Raw genomic sequence first — 15546 nt, 5'->3', positions numbered from 1 at the left:
CAACCACTTTTCATTAGGGGAATTTGCCAAGCTTTTAAATATTTCTTAATGAAAAAAGATTGTGTTTTGCAGACAATTCTTCATCTTAAATAAATAGACTTGAATTTTTAATTTTATTTTTAAACTTGTTTCATTCAAAATTAAAAAAAAATGTTAAATGATATACATTATTATCTTAAAATCAAGTGCATTATTTTCTTGCTGGATCCCGGCTGTTTTATACCCATATCCAGCGCATCTATCACCGACTAAACGCTGTCGTTTAACTGGCAGGTTAGGGAAAGCCCAGTCGTTTTCTTCAATCAGCTATTTTCTGTCCGTTGGCGAATTAAAAAAAAAAAAATCATCCGTTAGATCCACACAGATCTAACACCAAATATTATCCAACGGTTCGGAGTGCATTCCAATAACTTATTTCTTGAATATACTTTTTCCTCTTCTCCCTTTTCTCCTCCAAAAAAATCCCTTTTTTTTTCAACGGCCGACCGGTGCTGACGTACCAGAGACGCTTCCTTTTTCATTTCTCTCATTTCCTTTCACCAGATCTTATCTTCCATTTCCATGGCTGCTCCACCTGCAAGAGCTCGAGCCGATTACGATTACCTCATAAAGCTCCTTTTGATCGGCGACAGCGGTAACTATTTCTTTTCTCTCTCTCTCTCTCTCTCTATATATATATATATATATATATGCATGTATGTATATATATATATATATCTTAATTTGAAATGCGATCTATTCGTTAATCTACATAGTTTTTTTGGAAATGTTAGGGTTCTTTAAAAGGATATGGTTATTTTTTTTCTAAATATAGAAAACCTAGATGTGAGACCGTGATGTGTGCATTTCAAAATCATTGCCTTAGATTAAGCTTCATTTTAGCTTTGCAGATTATCTTAATACGGATATTTTATTGCGTTAAGCGAGGTTGATTCGAAATAGAATGTCTGTGTCAGTGATTTTATGGTGAATATATGCTAAAGGCATTTTTGTCTTGTATTTTAGGCTGTATTTGTTAATGTAGCTCTTTGCCATGGGAAATGTCAAAGAGTCGTAGCATGTGATTTGCATGAGGGAACCCCTTCTTAATACAAGGGATAGGCTGGTACAGATAGTTTGTACACATGTGGTTACATGTAATTAGGAAATAATACTTAATATCGTAGTGATTTTAAATGAGTTTTTCTTGTTATTCTGCACTCTCTTTTGAATTTGAGTTCTGAATAGCTCTGTTTACTTATACTATTGTTCTGTTGGGCAGGTGTGGGAAAGAGTTGCCTCCTTTTGCGTTTTTCAGATGGCTCATTTACTACAAGTTTTATCACGACAATTGGGTAAGTGTTTTTGTAATCACAGTACGATGGTCTCTTTTTTTTTTTTTTTCGTTTCTACGAAGTGCATGTGGTTTAATAAGGTTGTGTTTACTTTGGCAGAATTGACTTTAAGATAAGGACTATAGAGCTTGATGGGAAAAGGATCAAACTGCAAATTTGGGATACTGCTGGGCAAGAGCGGTTTCGAACAATCACAACTGGTTAGTTTTGGGTTTTGAAGGTGTCACTGACTAGAATTGTAACTTATATGGTTGTTAAAATAATTTGATAGCATGACTTGGACATTGTTTTATTTGAACTGTTAATTGCAAGTTACCATTTATTCTGACAAATATTTTCAAATTTATTAACATCTCTGATTCAATGTTGTTGCTTTGCCAATCTCTCTCTTTGGTTTTTTCGTCTGTTAGGAAGTTTGGAGTTTGTGTACTTCCTGGGTTTGTCTATGACACACTTTCCTACCTACCTAGTGTTATATTCTTGAATTGTATGACAAGACTTGGAAGTAAAATTACAAATAACAGATGGTTAGGATTGAAATTCTTTCAGTTTTATAGATGTTTAGCCTCTCATATTTTTGGGATTCATGTCAGTTAGTGTTTAGATTAAAGGTGTTTGCTATTAGTATTATCTCTGTGGGTGGTTGAAAATTTTACTTTAACGTAGTCTTTTTCTTTTTTTCCACCCCCAAATATGGTTGCTCTCTCTCTCTCTCTCTTACTACTTGTCTTGTTTTACCCTTTTGGGGCAGGCAGGGGGGGGGGGGGGTTCACTTTATTTTAGTTGCTCCAGATGTCACTAAGTAATTTTCTTTTTGTGCAGCTTACTACCGTGGAGCTATGGGTATTTTGCTTGTGTATGATGTGACTGATGAGTCGTCTTTCAATAGTAATTACTGAACTTTTATCATTTGAATTTTGGATTTTTATTGATATGCTCTTCAATCTTATCTACCTTTGAATCTTTAGAATTGTTTCAAATGTCTCCCCCAAATTTTGCTTGTTATTGGAATCTTTCAATTTCCTGCAATGTTGAAACTTGATAGTATACTTCTTATCCAGTGATTTGAAATTTTATTCTTTCTCCATTATAATCATCTTTATCAACTGAACTATTTTCCCTTTTTGCTTAGACATTAGAAATTGGATTCGTAATATTGAACAGCATGCATCAGACAATGTCAACAAGATTCTGGTGGGTAATAAGGCTGACATGGATGAAAGCAAAAGGGTCTGTTTCTCTTTCTCTCTCTTCCATGTGCACACAGGTGCTTGTTTTTGCATGCATTTATGGTAACCTTCTGTATGCCATATTTCACTGGATATTTTTCTTGTCAAGTTGACCTGGAACTTATTTTTTAGGCTGTCCCTACCTCAAAGGGCCAAGCCCTTGCTGATGAATATGGCATCAAGTTCTTTGAGACCGTATGTAATTTTTTCTGCAGATTTTGTAGTTACTTTTGATGTTTAGTTGATCTTGCCTATATGTTCAAGAGCCACTTTATCTCGCAGAGCGCAAAAACGAACTTAAATGTTGAGGAGGTTTTCTTTTCAATAGCTAGGGACATTAAGCAAAGACTTGCAGATACTGACTCGAGGGCTGAGGTATGGTTTCTTTAATTCGAATGCAAATCCATTTCTTTAACATATGAAATACATATATTGTTGTCATTTTATTGTTATTGTTTTTCTTCCTTGTTGCAGTCTCAGACAATCAAAATTAACCAACCAGACCAGGCAGGAGGTGCTGCGGCAACTGCTCAAAAATCAGCTTGCTGTGGTTCTTGAACAAACTATGTTGAGGATGAGATCTGAAGAGTGAAGGGTCATTCTCCTCTCTAGGGAACTGTTTTGGTTCGGGAAAACTAATTTTGCTACAACTATAAATGTTCGTGTTTGTATTCTCCTGCCTATCATTATTTCATATCTGCTACTCTTTGCTATCAATGTTAGATCCTCGGTATTTTGCAAAATTAATTACTTAGATTATTTTTCGTAAATAACATGTGTGTTTGAAAGTAAATATGTCAACCATTTTGATATTTGGAGTTGAAATTTAGAACTCCCCTAGTAACTGTCTGTCTATCTTGAGACTATAGATTTGATACATAGTCGGATTCTCTTACTACTTTGTTAATGCATCAAGGAATCATCAGATAATGTTTTTTATTTCCCCGTCATGAGCAACACTAGTTTGTTTACAAAGAAGCATTTTTCTGACATCATTATTCTGGCATTGGAATGAGTAGTTTCGTGTATAATCTTTTATAGAACTGCAGGCGTGCTACACTTCTGCCATGTTTTGGTTTTTGAGATTTCTCTTTGGTTCCTTTACGACCACGGAGATATAGCAATTTAAAATACGAAATGAATACAATTAGAATAAAAAACGTAAAAGTAATATAATTTAAAATTTTAATAATAATTATATATATGTATAACAAAATTAAAAAAAAAAATTATATTTTCATATTGATATATTGATATAAATTATGATATGTAATTTTTATGTAAAATATTATATAAATATATAAATTTTAATATTTTATGTAATATAAATATATGAATCGATTTAAAATTTTAATAATAATTATATAGGTATAATAAAATTAAAAAATATATTTGATATTTTCGTATTGTTATAAAGTATGATATATAATTTTTATGTAAAATATTATATAAATATATAAATTTTAATATTTTATATAATATAAATATATGAATCGATTTAAAATTTTAATAATAATTATATATGTATAATAAAATTAAAAAATATATTTGATATTTTCGTATTGTTATAAAGTATGATATATAATTTTTATGTAAAATATTATATAAATATATAAATTTTAATATTTTGTATAAAATAAATACAAGAATCGACATGCACTAATCATCATGTCAACTCACATGTAAATTTCATTCAACAAAACCACTCACTGGATAATCAGGATACAGGTTCTCCACCTGTTAGGCCCACATTTCATTTAGAACATAAATAAAGCATAAGGAAACAAACTATGCAAGTGGTAGGGAAAGCCCTTAAAGGGAGGGGGGTAGGGGCATTAAGTTAACATCGATCCCCACCCTAACCCGGCCCCCCTAGCCCTTTTAAGGCTTTTTATCATAGACAGGTCTTCCCTTCCTCTGAAGAGTTCAACAAAGCAAGTGAACTATAATGCTCAAGAAAGAAAGAAATCTGAAGGAGATTTTCATGTTGGAACAAAAGGAAAAAAGAAAAGAAAAAAGAAGAAAATCTGAATCATCTCCTCCAATAATGGCCACAAAAAAAAAATCATCTTCTCCAATGATAGAGTTTGATTTCATGTAACATGATGCAATTTCGTCCAATTCACTCTCTTTTCGATTAGTGGAATATGCACCAGCAAAAATGGCTCAGCTCGGACTCATCAATGGGCTACAAAAAAACACCTGAAGCAGAAAAAGCAAGTGTCTTGGACCCTGGCCTGACTTTTGCCTTTCTCCACCAAATCTCCAAATATAAAAGATAAAAATTACTGTTCATCTGAGAATGGTTGTCTATACGAACTCGGTTGGGGAATCTCTTTATTTCAGATTCTTATGTTATATTCGTAGAGAATGCAGATCAGTCACGAAACACTCTTTAAACAGAAAATTACAAAAGCAACTCCACAAAGTTCATTGACTCCTCAACCATGCAAAGGCACAAAGATTGATGTAAAAATGGCACTGACGTTTACAACAAAATTAAAGGAAACACCCAATAATTCTGCTAACATTAATGTTTTTTCTAAAATATGGTAAGAATATCTCTAATTTTTACTTCAATTTAAACTTTTTTTTTTACGATTTTAAGAATACATTTTTTTCACATCAATTTCATATATTTAAGATTTTAATATCGAATATTAATAACTTTTACTAGGTAAGCTGCACGATTCACAATAGCCTCATATTACTTATATTTTTTTCGATAAAAATAACCTTGGTTAAATTTTTTTCTTATATTCATGCACGCATCACTATTGTCAGGAGCATTTTAGTATCTAAAGGCAAAATGTACTTTTCTTTTTTTAGCATAAATCAGCTAACAAAGGAAGGTATTTTGATTATTTTGGACGAGTTAACTTGTCAAATTGATTTGAAATTTCGAAATTCATATTAGTTTGATCACTTTAGCAATCTACAAGCTAGTACCTTGATTTATGTTCCATTTAAAAGAGTGGTGAAATTGATTGCGGAGAGATTAAAAATAAAAATAAAAATTATTATAATTACGGTTGAAAAAAAATTATTATATCTATGATTGAAAAAAAAATTTCAATGAAAAATTTATGCTGAATAAATTTCACTAAAGTTAACATTTAAATTCAATTGATGGTGCAATGAGTTCAGTTGCACTATACCAAAGATGTGATGAAATTCAAATGAACACTAATTATGCTTTAAATAAACAGTTAACTGTTAGCTCAGTTTGGACTTATAAAATCAACCCTAAATTCCATACATTAATCTTGGGCAGCTTATGCCCAAAACTCTTATCACATGGATATAAATAGCACTATCCAGATATACTTAATCCATCCGGAACTTTTAAGCTTTTAAGCCTTTGTTCTATTCATTTTTTTTTTTTCTTAGATCGAATTCTAACTTAAGAGTTAAAGTATAAATCTTAAGACCATGCTCAATCTTTATTTTTAATCTCTCTCTTCTCTCTTATGTATATTTAGGAATTTATCCTTCTCAATCAGCTCGGCACAAACAACTATATTTTATGATTGATAAATAATTGAACAGAAATCGACATGAGTGATGGGGTGTCAAAAGTTTGATAGAATATGTTATTAAATGGATCAACCTCCGAATATAAATAGAAAGTAACAGACACCTGAAATTCATCATCAGTGCATTAGTGATTAGCTTTGCTGTTTTATAAGTTCAGAGAGCTGAATCGAGAGTGCATTCATTGTTCTTTTAAGAGATATGGAGAACCAAGGACATGGTTCTTTAGGTAAGTTTAAGCCATTCTTTGCTTCCATTTTCTTGCAAGCTGGGTTTGCAGGAATGGATATCTTGTCTAAGGCTGCCCTAAACCAGGGTATGAGCAATTATGCACTCGTTGTCTACCGCCATGCCATTGCCACTGTCATCATGGCTCCTTTCGCAGCCATTCTCGACAAGTATCTCCTCCCTCCCTCTCTACTAAAAACCCATGAAAGCAAATCACTTGCTTGTAACAATGTAATCATTTTCAGCAGAGAAAAACTGACATGGAAGTTGAAAATTTTCTTTTGACAGGAAAGTGAGGCCTAAGATGACAATGCCAATCTTCATCAAGATAATGGTGCTCAGCTTACTGGAGTAATTATCCCAAATTAAAGCACAAGTTCTCATCTTTTAAACATTATACAATAACATCTGATAATGATTTTATTTATGCAATTCTGTCAGGCCAGTCATTGACCAAAACTTGTATTACGTCGGGATGAAGTACACCACGGCTACGTTTGCAGCTGCCATGTATAACATTCTTCCTGCCATTACCTTTATAATGGCTTGGATTTTAAGGTAAACAATCAAAATAAAACCATTTTCGTTAACCGAAATCTGATAAAATCTGAAATAACAGAGAATCCAGGAAGCAAAAGCTGCTAGCTCTGAAGCGAAAGCTTTGCTAGAAGCTGGATCGTATGACTATAATCTTCAGCATAAAGATGAAGAAACTGTATTATTCTAATAATGGGAGCTGACTAAAAGTTTGATCATGTCCCTCCAGGCTTGAGAAGGTAAATGTAAGATCGATCCGCAGTCATGGTAAGGTTATTGGAACCCTTGCAACAGTTGCAGGAGCCATGGTCATGACACTGATGAAAGGGCCAGTGCTTGAATTATTTTGGACGAAAGGAAGAATTAACCATCACGCTGCAGCAAAAAATGGGACAGATTTCCATGATACGATTAAAGGCGGTCTAATGATCACAGTCGGTTGCTTCAGCTATGCTTGTTTCGTGATTCTGCAAGTAAGTAGATAGAAAATTTTTGCTGCAACAATTCTGAATGGATTTGCTTAACCATGACATTAACCTCTGTGTGTGTGTGTGTAGGCAGTGACGCTGGAAGCATACCCTGCCGAGCTTTCTCTCACAGTTTGGATCTGCCTGTTGGGCACGTTTGAAGGTACCATAGCGGCTTTGATAATGGAAAAGGGAAATGGTGCCATATGGGCTATTAAATGGGACACCAAGTTACTAACAGCTGCATACAGTGTAAGAATACTTACCAGTTACCAACCAATACACTTCTGAAATGTTTATAGATTTCCTATATATTAAGAACACAAAAAAATTGCACTTGAGCATTTAAGTCAATGACAATGATCCCCCTTTCAAAGACTAGAGTTTGAATCTCCCTTTCCCAAATAAGCAAAAATTATGAAAAAAGCATTACCAAACTCAACCCCCGGCTTGATTATGATCATTTTTACCTATTTTTCTGAGTCCTGAAATTATAGAACTGATTCAGTTTATGGATATCCTCTCCTTAAGGTTTTGAATTATCCCGAACAATAGATTTTAATCTTGTATCTGCAAAATGCATGGTTTCAGGGTATTGTATGTTCAGGACTCGCTTATTACATGCAAGGGGTGATAATGAAAGACAGAGGTCCGGTGTTTGTTACAGCTTTTAGTCCCCTATGCATGGTTATTGTAGCCATCGTGGCCTCTTTCATTCTAGCTGAACAAATGTACCTGGGAAGGTATCGCATACTCTCCAAACTCATATCCAATTCTCAAACATATTGAAAAAAAAGAAAAAAAAAAACTGATCTCATATTCTACAGGGTGATTGGAGCTATCATCATAATTGTGGGTCTATATTTTGTGCTATGGGGTAAAGGCAAGGATTACAAGTCTCCACCCCCATTAATGGAGCAGCAAATAGAACCAGATAAAACTGGTAGGGCTAACAATGAAAATGACAGTTCTGATCATCAGGCCATCACAATTGATGCTGCCAGCAGAGAAACCTCAATCGGAGATGAAAAAGAACAAGAGAAAAGCAATTCAATTTCGGTCTAAGAGTTACCCTTCTCCTAAAGGGAACCAATTCCTCCTTAACCGCCCTCCCCCCTCTCCCTAGTGGATAAATATGATCCAGCATTTGTAATCATTAAGCTTAATGGAGTCTTTTTTTTTTAATAATTTTTTTCTCAAAACAATCATTATAAATTGATAACATGATGCATATGAAGGCAGATTCACTATACCAATGCTGTGGGGTAAGGCCAAGGGTCCCTCCTTTGCCCCTTTGGTTTGCGGTCAAGAAAATGTGTGTATCGAACCCTGGAAGATGGCTAAGTTAGTGGTGCAGTCACCATTAATAAGCACAAAGTCTCGTCAAAAAGATCACTTGCACAAAACAGAGATGACCCTACCTTACAAATGAACATGGTTGTTTTATGACGTTTGTTTTCCCTTCATCCTTCCCATATATACGCTGAAGTTCACGAGTGGCACCTGAAAAGGAAAGAGGAACACATGTAGGAAACATTTTTTTGTCAGTAAAGAGTACTTGTTAAAAAAGCATATCCTTTTAATATCCTCATCAGTGTACGATAGATAATGTTGAAGCATTCACATCTACAGCAAATCACTAAAAGTTAGGCTCAATAAAAAGAAAAGCTACTGAAATTCAATGATTTACATAACCTACCTTTCTAAAGCAAGAAGGATTTGTTGTAACATATAAATTCATAAATTTATAATTAGATTTAATAAAATAGATAGAATCATCATTAATATTTTTTAATTAGATATGATTAATTATTTTATGAATTTATCTTTTTAAGGAGCTCTTAAGTTTGACTAAGAGTCTCTAAAAGAATAGGTTCGGATCTACAAACTAAAACAAAATTCTAAAATTCGATTATATGTGAAAAATGTTATAGCACCCCCACATACCCATCTGAAAGATGGGACTATATTATTTTAAATTCATCATAGGGTCTTGGTTCTAATGATTTTAAAAATTTAATGTTAAATATTGAAAATAATTTTTAAGATTCTTCATCGATTTGATAAAATTTTTAAAAAATATTTTCTCACCTCAAGAGTATTTAAGGATCCCATTTGTTTCCTTTAAGAGGCACTGTCTTCAAAAAAAAGTTTATTTATTATTTATTTGTCAAAAATATATCTAATTATTCCACAATTTGGACCAAATTAAAATTTTTTTTTGAATTTTTAAAATTTTCACCATTTACGTCTCCTTAAAATTTTTTTTTTATTATTTTTTTAGAAAGAAAATAATATGACAATTATTTTTATTGAAATTTCATTTAAATTATTTCACAATTTGTGATAAATTTAAAGAAAATTTCTAACCTAGAGATTTCTTAAAAATTTACTATTTGAAATTTCTACGAATCTCATCATTGGATATTTATCAAATATTTTCAACCCAAATTTTTATTTGAAAAATAATACAATTACTTATATTGAAACTTTATCTAAATTATTTCACAATGTAGGACAAATTTAGATAAAATTTCTCACCTAGAGATTTCTTAAGAATTTACCATTTAAAATTTCTAAGAATCTCGTCCTTGGATAATTTGTATTTAATTCCAAATTTTTTATATTTTTATATTTTTTGTTTGAAAATAAATGTTAATTATTGTTATTGAAACTTTATCTAAATTATTCCATAATTTGGGATAAATTTAGATAAAAATTTTCACCTAAGAATTTTATAAAAATTTACCATTTGAAATTTCTATAAATTCCATCATTGAATAATTAATATTTATTCTCAAATTTTATTTTTTTATTTTTTTTTATTTTTTTTATTTTTTTTAATTTAATCATGCAAAAAAAAAAAAACTATAAAAAAACATAAATAAAATACTAAATAAAAAAACCAAAAAAATAGAAACGGTTCAGTTGAAGCGACTAAATCGGCTCGACTGCAGGCATAAAAGACGGCTCAAAGCGTGGCTTGAAAAAATCAACTTGGTTCGACTTAGCGACAAGATTTGGTTGGGACACGGGTCAGTGAATTGGGTTGCGCTTGGATCGAGTCACCCGAATGAAAAACGCGCGAATCCTGGGTCTTCTTAAACGCTAAAACGACATCGTTTTGACAAGGCTATAAAAGGCTAATTTCAAGCTTTTTGCCTCAGACCTCCTTTTCTTTTCTCTCACTTCTCTTTAACTCGGTTGGATCTCCAATTAAATATCAACTGAATTTTAAAAATTATAGCTGAAATCTGGGTTGGTTCGTCGGGCGATCACTAAAAAATTCAAACTTCGCCAAAATCTTCACTAGATTCTGAAAACCCTTGTCGAAAAATTCAATCGACGTTGAAAACTTCACCAAAAAATTCAACCGACATCGAAAAATTTACAAAAAACTAAAAAATTTCGTTGAAATCTGAAAATTTTTTAGATTTTTCCAAAAAAATTACTTTTTTTCCTAAACCCAAAAATCTTCAAAAACCTTTCTGATTGCTTTTTGCTTGTGATTTTTTATTTCTGTTTTTGTGTGTTTTCTTTTTGTTTTCTCTCTACTTTGTGTGTGATCTTTTCTATGCTCTCTCATGTGTTGTGTTCAAGGCTATATTTATAGAATCAGATCAGAAGAGTTTTTGATCAATTAAAAATCACTCTTCAATTGGGTTTTCATATTATCAAAAAACTTAGGAATTATCCTAGAGAGATTGAAACCAAATGTAATTCTGCTAGTGCCTATGCACGACATAATTTGTAATTTTCCCTTTTTTTTTACTAATATCCTATTATCTTAAAATAAAATAAATAATAATAATAAATAAAATAAAAACAAGAATAAAAATAAAATAAAATAACAAAAAGTTGGGCCTATCTACTTGGACCCCATTGAAATGGGTCCAATGGGCTTAGGCCTAAACCCTATTGAACCAAGCCCAATGAGCTTGAGCCCAGATCAATTAGGGTATCTACAGCTGTCCCTCTTTGCACATTTTCTATGCAACAAGAATTGTGCAAAGACGTAAACACCCTACACATGATCATCTCAACACATTTATTTTTCATTTTTTTTGAAAAAAGTAAACAAAGCTTCTCTAAACAGAGGCTCAACGACTTTGAAAAAATAAATGCTCCTTTAAACAGAGGCACCACAACTTTGAAAAATAAATTACTCATTTAAATAGAAGCACCATAACTTTAAAAAATAATTTGCTCATCTAAACAGAGGCACCACAACTTTGAAAAAATAAATTGCTCCTCTAAATAGAGGCACCACAATTTTAAAAAATAAATTGCTCCTCGACAATCATGTCTAGAGGAGTCATAGATCAGACCTGATGAAATTCGTAATGAAAACTCAAAGATTCACAATTTGAGTTTGAAATTCAAAGGTTTAGATTCGTAAGAACCTTTCAGCTTCCCAATAATTCACTGAAATTTGATTATCAAAATTTCAATTTCATTCAAATTTGTAAGATCTTAAGATTCGCATTTGTAAATTGCAAAACTCGCATCAACATTTAAAGATTCTCACTCGAATTTTGAAGGTTCTCATCCAAAAGTTCAAAGCTTCTCATTCGAGTCCAAAGGTTCACATTTGACAAATTTTATGGTTTCACACCTCAAAGATTTTCATTTGAAACTCAAAACTTAAATATTTTTATTTGGAAACTCAAAGATTCTCATTTGAGGATTCACAATCTTGTCTTAAAAAACTTTATCCAAAGATTCAAAATTTCTTTTCTAGATGACTTTTAAACTTTTACCAAAGTTTAAATTTTGCATGTAATGAATGTCATGATTAATGATGCAAATGCTTTCTTAATGATGTAAATGCAACAATCTAGCTCCTCATAATACTACAAATGTCATATTTTCAACCATGAGTCAAATGCTTACTACATAATGCAAATGCATATCCAAACCAGAGTTTTAAATATTTTTCAAAAAATAATGCTAACGTAATGCATGTAATACGGATATCAAAGTCATGAAATTATAATAAAAATATGGTAATATGGTCCTCAAGACTCCACCATATCATGTTTTCTCCTTGTTTGGCTTTTCAACACTTTGGAACAAGTTTCATCAATTGATCACCATTATTTTCATCACTTGATCATCATTCATAGGCTTCTTAGCACTAACAATTCCAGAACAAGTTTCATCTATTCCCCTATATCATTTAATCACAAATCATAGGCTCCTAAATATTAGTAATTTTAGCATAAATTTCATCCATTGACCCATACTATTTTCATCATAATTCACAAGCTTTTCAGCACTAGCTAGTTTATAATAAATTATGTCCTCTAATCCACATTATATTCATCACTTGATCACCATTGATAGGCTATGTCGATCAATTCATCCTCATTACTTGGTCATATCATCTTTTCAAAATTTACCCTCTATTCATTTTGTTGGTCAATCCATCATCATATTCATCAGTTGGTCACACCATGTGCCTTCTCAAATCATCTTTTTTTTTTAGGTTTCTACCATCTTTTCTTTTTTTTTTTTGTCATCTTAGATTTCTTTTGAAAAGATTGCAAGGCTCTTTTATGCATATTGTCATCCATTCATCATCATTTCAAATCATGACAAATATAATGCATTCATATATTTTCTTAATTTATTCTATGTATGCAGCAATAAGAGAACACAAGATGAATTAAAAAAAAAAGATAATCAATGAGGAACGAGTTTGGTACAAAAACAAATGGGAAAAAAAATAAGTTGGATGCATTTTACTGGGATAAATGAAACAAATGGAGTAACAATATCCAAACAATGAATATTCAAACAATTCTGAACATTAATCCAAGATTCTCTTTCAAAAACTCATACCATTGACTTTTCAAAATCACATTGAGCTTATTAACTTAACCTCAACTTTGAGGAATCTTCAAATGTCTTTAACCTTTCATACATGTGAATTGTTATCTAACTCTCATCTCAGACATTTTTTACCCAAAACACATTTTCGAGTTTTCAATTTAAATCTTTCATTTCTCTCATTTTTATTTTTTTTATTTTTTTTTATTTACTTTTTTTTCCTTTCTTTCATTCTTTCATCCATTATTGATATCTCTTCCACATTAATCTTTAGAGTAACAAAGCACGATTTCATTATTTCATTACGAGCATGCCTTAATCCAACATATGATCATTCAATTTGAGCATTCACACTTGATCCAAATAAACTTTTAAAGGTTGTAATGTAGGTCACGGTAAGGGATCATGAAAGAAATGGGTAAAATAGGCTCAAAACATGTGTTTAAAAGGTTCAAAATCAAAAGATCATTTCTCATCATTCGAAACAACTTGGCATGTTGCGCCATTCCACATCATTTCTTTACTTTTTCCTTTTTTCATCTCATTTCTCATAAAAAGACTCACATTACTTTACCCCAACTTGTTTGTGGCATTTTTTTTCTCTCTTTCAATCATTTTGCTTTTTTTTTCTTTTTTTGAAACCTTTTTATGATCTTTTACCTCTTTTTTTGTTAAAATGTCTAATAGTATGGAGGATAATCTTTGGTCAGGGTTTCTAAGAAAAATAGATCATAATAGGCTCAAAAGGATAGCAATGAATGGTTTTTCGAATGATAAAAGAAAGATGACTATTTTTTATCTCAAATATGAATGCTTTCCTTAAAATCATCTATTGAATAAAAGCAAGCTCATGAATCTTTATAATAGACTGCTTATCTTCATGACACACATATTTCACATCTGCTAGTAACTAGCTTTTTTTGCTCAAATAATCTCTTTAGATTAATGTGAATGAGTTTTCAAAAATAAATTTCAGAATTATTATTATCATTGTTTAAACATTCATCATATGAAATTTGAGAATGGGAATAAAAAGTTATGCAAGGTGACAAAGAATGGAACAATGGTTGAATGAAAGAAAAAATATAATGAAATGTATTAACTTACCTTTTTATTAAAATGATAACAAATGAAGTCCTATTGCATAAAAAAATCTTAAAATAATAAACAACTTCTAATCAGCCTTAATATCTTTTTCCAAAACTGTGCCCCTATGCAATAAAGTGAAAGATCTTTATTAATATCTTACCTTCTGATTCATTGCAGCTCTTCAGGCCCTTTTGGATCAACGTGTTCTTGATTCTCACTCAGAGCATTGACATTGTGATTAGGCAATGGATTGCCACTAACATTAGGTGTTGTTACTCTTCTTTGATCAAAACTTACCATCTCATCCTTGATTAACTATTGCACCTTATATTTTAAAGTAGTATAATTTTTAGTAGAAGGACCAATAATTTCATAATGGTAGTCACAGTGAGTTGTAAGATCATACCACTTGAGATAAAGTGGCTTGAATGGCTTCACACAGTTGGGGGCAATCAAATGGTTATTGTAGAGCTATTGGTATAACTTCGTATAAGTTATGAAGATTGGATCAAATACGAGTTTTTCATAAGTAGTTCATTACTTTCTTAAACCACCCATTGGGCTAGTAGGATAGGTTGAGGTCTCGAGAAAGGGTGAATGTTAAGGCCTTATACGAGAGCTTGAAGGCTAAAAATAGATTGGTATATAGATGAGTAAGATGGCAATGAGGCTAGTTGTTATGAGTAAGATAAGGTATTGTTCATAACAGGATAATATGAAAAGTAACTTTGTGGTAGATAAGATTGATATCCCTTAAACTGTTTGCCAAAGCTTACGGCTTGGGCTTCAACCTTTTTCTTCTCTGGCATCTTTTTAGTTTCTCTTATTTCAACTTGCCATTTTTAATGGCATTCTCAATGATTTTGCCTAAGATCATCATGTTAGTAAAATTTTTTGTAGCATTTCTTATAATTTTTTTATAATAAGAAGACTTCAAAGTACTGATAAACAACACCATGGTTTCTTTCTCAGTCAAAAAAGGTTACACCTGAGAAGCTATGTCCTTTTACCTTTGGGCATATTCCTTAAATGATTCAGTTACCCTTTTTTCATGTTCTATAAAGACAAGCGATCAGGGGTTAAGTTTATGATATGTTGATACTGACTGATGAAGTCATGGGCCATTTTATTCAAAGAATGAATACGAGTTTTATCCAACTGAACATACCACCTAGCAGCAGAGTTCGTAAGGCTATTTTAAAATACATACATCAATAGTTTTTTATTATTAGCATGGGCAGCTATCTTTCGATAGTATATAATAATATGGGTCTTCGAACACTTTATACCATCATA

The 15546-nt window shown here is 31.7% G+C and overlaps 2 protein-coding genes across 2 annotated transcripts; both read left to right on the top strand.

Annotated features, from left to right (window-relative positions):
• The first annotated feature begins 362 nt into the window (after positions 1–362).
• On the top strand, positions 363–3356 carry LOC111296939 (ras-related protein RABE1c-like). The gene is made up of 8 exons (XM_022891436.2): positions 363–634; positions 1262–1334; positions 1434–1534; positions 2157–2222; positions 2467–2564; positions 2696–2758; positions 2846–2938; positions 3038–3356. Exons 1-8 carry the CDS (start codon positions 562–564, stop codon positions 3119–3121), a joined length of 651 nt encoding a protein of 216 aa, XP_022747171.1. The 5' UTR covers positions 363–561; the 3' UTR covers positions 3122–3356.
• A 2630-nt stretch (positions 3357–5986) lies between these two features.
• Positions 5987–8867, top strand: LOC111296810 (WAT1-related protein At2g37460-like). Its single transcript, XM_022891277.2, has 7 exons — positions 5987–6495; positions 6614–6676; positions 6767–6883; positions 7092–7335; positions 7420–7581; positions 7921–8072; positions 8157–8867. The coding sequence occupies exons 1-7, from the start codon at positions 6299–6301 to the stop codon at positions 8392–8394; spliced, it is 1173 nt and encodes a 390-aa protein (XP_022747012.2). The 5' UTR covers positions 5987–6298; the 3' UTR covers positions 8395–8867.
• The last annotated feature ends 6679 nt before the right edge of the window (positions 8868–15546 follow it).

This window comes from Durio zibethinus, chromosome 12 (genome assembly GCF_047325235.1).
Source record: "Durio zibethinus cultivar Kanyao isolate XHJ-2024 chromosome 12, ASM4732523v1, whole genome shotgun sequence".
Classification (NCBI taxonomy): domain Eukaryota; kingdom Viridiplantae; phylum Streptophyta; class Magnoliopsida; order Malvales; family Malvaceae; genus Durio; species Durio zibethinus.
Note: the sequence above shows the minus strand (reverse complement) of the source record. Positions and strands in the feature narration are given on the sequence as shown.

Bases quoted from the DNA above. Each gene is read 5' to 3' on its own strand.
- LOC111296939 (XM_022891436.2), top strand. From the start codon at position 562: ATGGCTGCTCCACCTGCAAGAGCTCGAGCCGATTACGATTACCTCATA. The intron at 1,335-1,433 runs GTAAGTGTTTTT...TTACTTTGGCAG, and splicing joins AGTTTTATCACGACAATTGG to AATTGACTTTAAGATAAGGA. The intron at 2,939-3,037 runs GTATGGTTTCTT...TCCTTGTTGCAG, and splicing joins ATACTGACTCGAGGGCTGAG to TCTCAGACAATCAAAATTAA.
- LOC111296810 (XM_022891277.2), top strand. From the start codon at position 6,299: ATGGAGAACCAAGGACATGGTTCTTTAGGTAAGTTTAAGCCATTCTTT. The intron at 6,496-6,613 runs GTATCTCCTCCC...TTCTTTTGACAG, and splicing joins TTCGCAGCCATTCTCGACAA to GAAAGTGAGGCCTAAGATGA. The intron at 8,073-8,156 runs GTATCGCATACT...CATATTCTACAG, and splicing joins GAACAAATGTACCTGGGAAG to GGTGATTGGAGCTATCATCA.